The 2,277-nt window shown below is 61.5% G+C and overlaps 1 protein-coding gene across 1 annotated transcript in view; it reads right to left on the bottom strand.

The window, feature by feature from the left end:
• LOC104288890 (transcription elongation factor A protein 3-like) overlaps positions 1–2,277 on the bottom strand; it is a 14,583-nt gene that overhangs the window by 5,479 nt on the left and 6,827 nt on the right. Inside the window, exons 7-8 of the mRNA XM_009887763.1 lie at positions 1,455–1,511; positions 303–457 (exon numbers count right to left, since the gene is read on the bottom strand). Coding sequence (XP_009886065.1) covers positions 303–457; positions 1,455–1,511 — 212 coding nt within the window. The remainder of the gene's footprint in view (positions 1–302; positions 458–1,454; positions 1,512–2,277) is intronic.

The raw sequence follows: 2,277 nt of genomic DNA on the forward strand, positions 1-2,277 counted from the left end.
TGGGGGGGGGTTTACAGGTCTCAGGAGGGGGGTCCAGGCAGCGCCCAGATCTTTTTTAGCTGCCACCCCCCCCCTGCTGATGCACCCCGGCTCTGATGCTCCCCATGCCCCAGCCAGCACCAAGGTGGGATGGGGAGACGCTGGGCCAAGTCCGGTGTGGACACCACCAAGCCAAGACCCAGCCAGCCCTTGGGCACCAGGAACGGAGGCGGAGGGGATGTGTGTCTCAACCCCTCGGAGGTAGCATGGATGTGGTCCGCAAGAGCCAGCCCCGTGCCCCCCCATCCCGCCCTGCTGCCCACCTCGGCAGTCATGCGGGCGATGAGACTGGGCAGGATGGCCCCACACAGCACGTTCCTCCGCAGGTTGGGGTTCTTGGGGTCCTTCAGGTTGCTGATCCTGCTCCGCACCCGGTTGCGATACTTCATGTCCGTGCTCTTCAGCTCCTGGAAGATATGTTGAGGCGGAGGGGGGTCCGTCAAGGAATCAAGGGGACAAGGTGAGGGGATGCCAGTCCCATGGGGACCCACTGCTGCTCCGGACTCAGTGGTGCTGATTGTCACCAGGGCCAGTGCCCGCGTGCACGTGGAGGTGGCCGATCCCGACAGGTCCCGCGGGGACCATGTGTGTGGGGGTCTCACCCTCCCTGGGCTCAGTAGGATGAAACACAACTTGGGATGTGGGGAGGAAACCAACTTTGCGTTTCCCTGCTGGGACACCCAAAGGCGGTTGGGGCACAGGGACCGTGACCAAGTCCTGTGCTGGGACGTGAGTTCGTGGTGCGGAGGGCTCAGCCCGCTCTCCTCCTCCCAGGCTGGCCAAAAAGTCACCGGATGGACTGAGGTGCCAGCTTCGGGGGTCCCACCAGGCTGCAGGCACACATGGCCAGAGCGTGGGAGGCACCAAAAATCACAGCGTACCCAGGAGGGGGAACATCCTCGGGGCTGGTCCCGGTCTTGGGGGGCCACCAGGAGACCCCCCCAAGCCTTGAGCTGGGGGTGAATGGAGGTGGCTCCGTCCCTGCCAGTGTGGCACAGCCTGAGGACTGCGATGGACCGGGGCTGGCAAGAGACACGGGCACCCACAGTAGGCTCAGCAAAGAGACCTTGGCTGGGTTTGGGTTTTATTTCCCCAAGGATGAAGGCAGGTCCCCGAGCAGAGAGGTGAGGGGGGGGGGGAAAGTGTGGTTGGGGGGGGGGGGGGATGGACACACAGACCCCCGGACCCAAGTGCCCAAGGGATGCTCTGCTCAGCATCAGGATCAGCATCAGCCTCTAACCGGGGTCTGGGCTCCCTCTGCAGGCAACGGGGACAGCAGAACCCGTCACCCTCTGTTCTTGTCCCTGCCACCCTCTCTCCTTGTCCCCACCACCACTCTTGAGCCCGCGTGTGTGTGTCCCCCCCAGGAGATGGAGCCTGGGGACCCCCAGTCTCCGCCCCCCCGCAAAGGATATGGTCTTCGATCTCCGATGCCATCTTCTCGCAGTTGACGCCGAACTCCTTGTAGTCGTCTAAAGGGCAGAGAGAGGCCAAGGGGTGACTTTCAGGCATGAAACCAGCCGGGTCTCACCGTGCACCGAGAAACCCCCCCCAAAACCCCTCACCTTTCCCCTTCAACTTGCTCCAGGAACCCCATCTCTAAAAAAAACTATTTTTACCCATCTTAAAACTTACAAAGAACCCATCTCCACATCCAGCCCCTTACTAGAGACCCTACCAACCTCCTTCTCTTTCATTTTGGGGTTGAACAGTGAGCAATGGGCTATGGCTGCAGTTTGGTTGCAAGTTTGCCGCTGCAGGGCTGCGGGCATCCCAGGACACAGAGCCTCGCTTATTATTGTAGGGTTGCTTCTCTTAAGGCTATCCCATAGGAGAAACAGCCCAGTTTGGGCCCAGTTTGGGCCCAGTAGCTTAGGGAGGAGGTGATGGGTTACCTGCTGCCCCTTTGAATAACCCACTGAGGGGACCTTGGCCGGGGCAATGCTGAGATCCCGCAGCTCAATGCAAGCTTGGAGGTGTCTTTCCTCCCTGTTTTGTCATGTGTGATGAAACTAGGGCTTAAAGCTGCCTGCTTCTCCAGGGCAGCAAGTTCCTGCACCACAGCTCCAGCATCCCCCTGGCTTCAACACCCCCATCTCCAGCATCCCCCAGGCTCCAGCATCCCCCAGCTCCAGCACCCCCAGGCTCCAGCACCCCCAGGCTCCAGCATCCCCCAGCTTCAGCATCGCCCAGCTCCAGCATCCCCCACGCTCCCGCAACACCCCGCTCCCGCATCCC

This window comes from Charadrius vociferus, unplaced genomic scaffold (assembly GCF_000708025.1).
Source record: "Charadrius vociferus isolate BGI_N301 unplaced genomic scaffold, ASM70802v2 scaffold1296, whole genome shotgun sequence".
NCBI classification, from domain to species: domain Eukaryota; kingdom Metazoa; phylum Chordata; class Aves; order Charadriiformes; family Charadriidae; genus Charadrius; species Charadrius vociferus.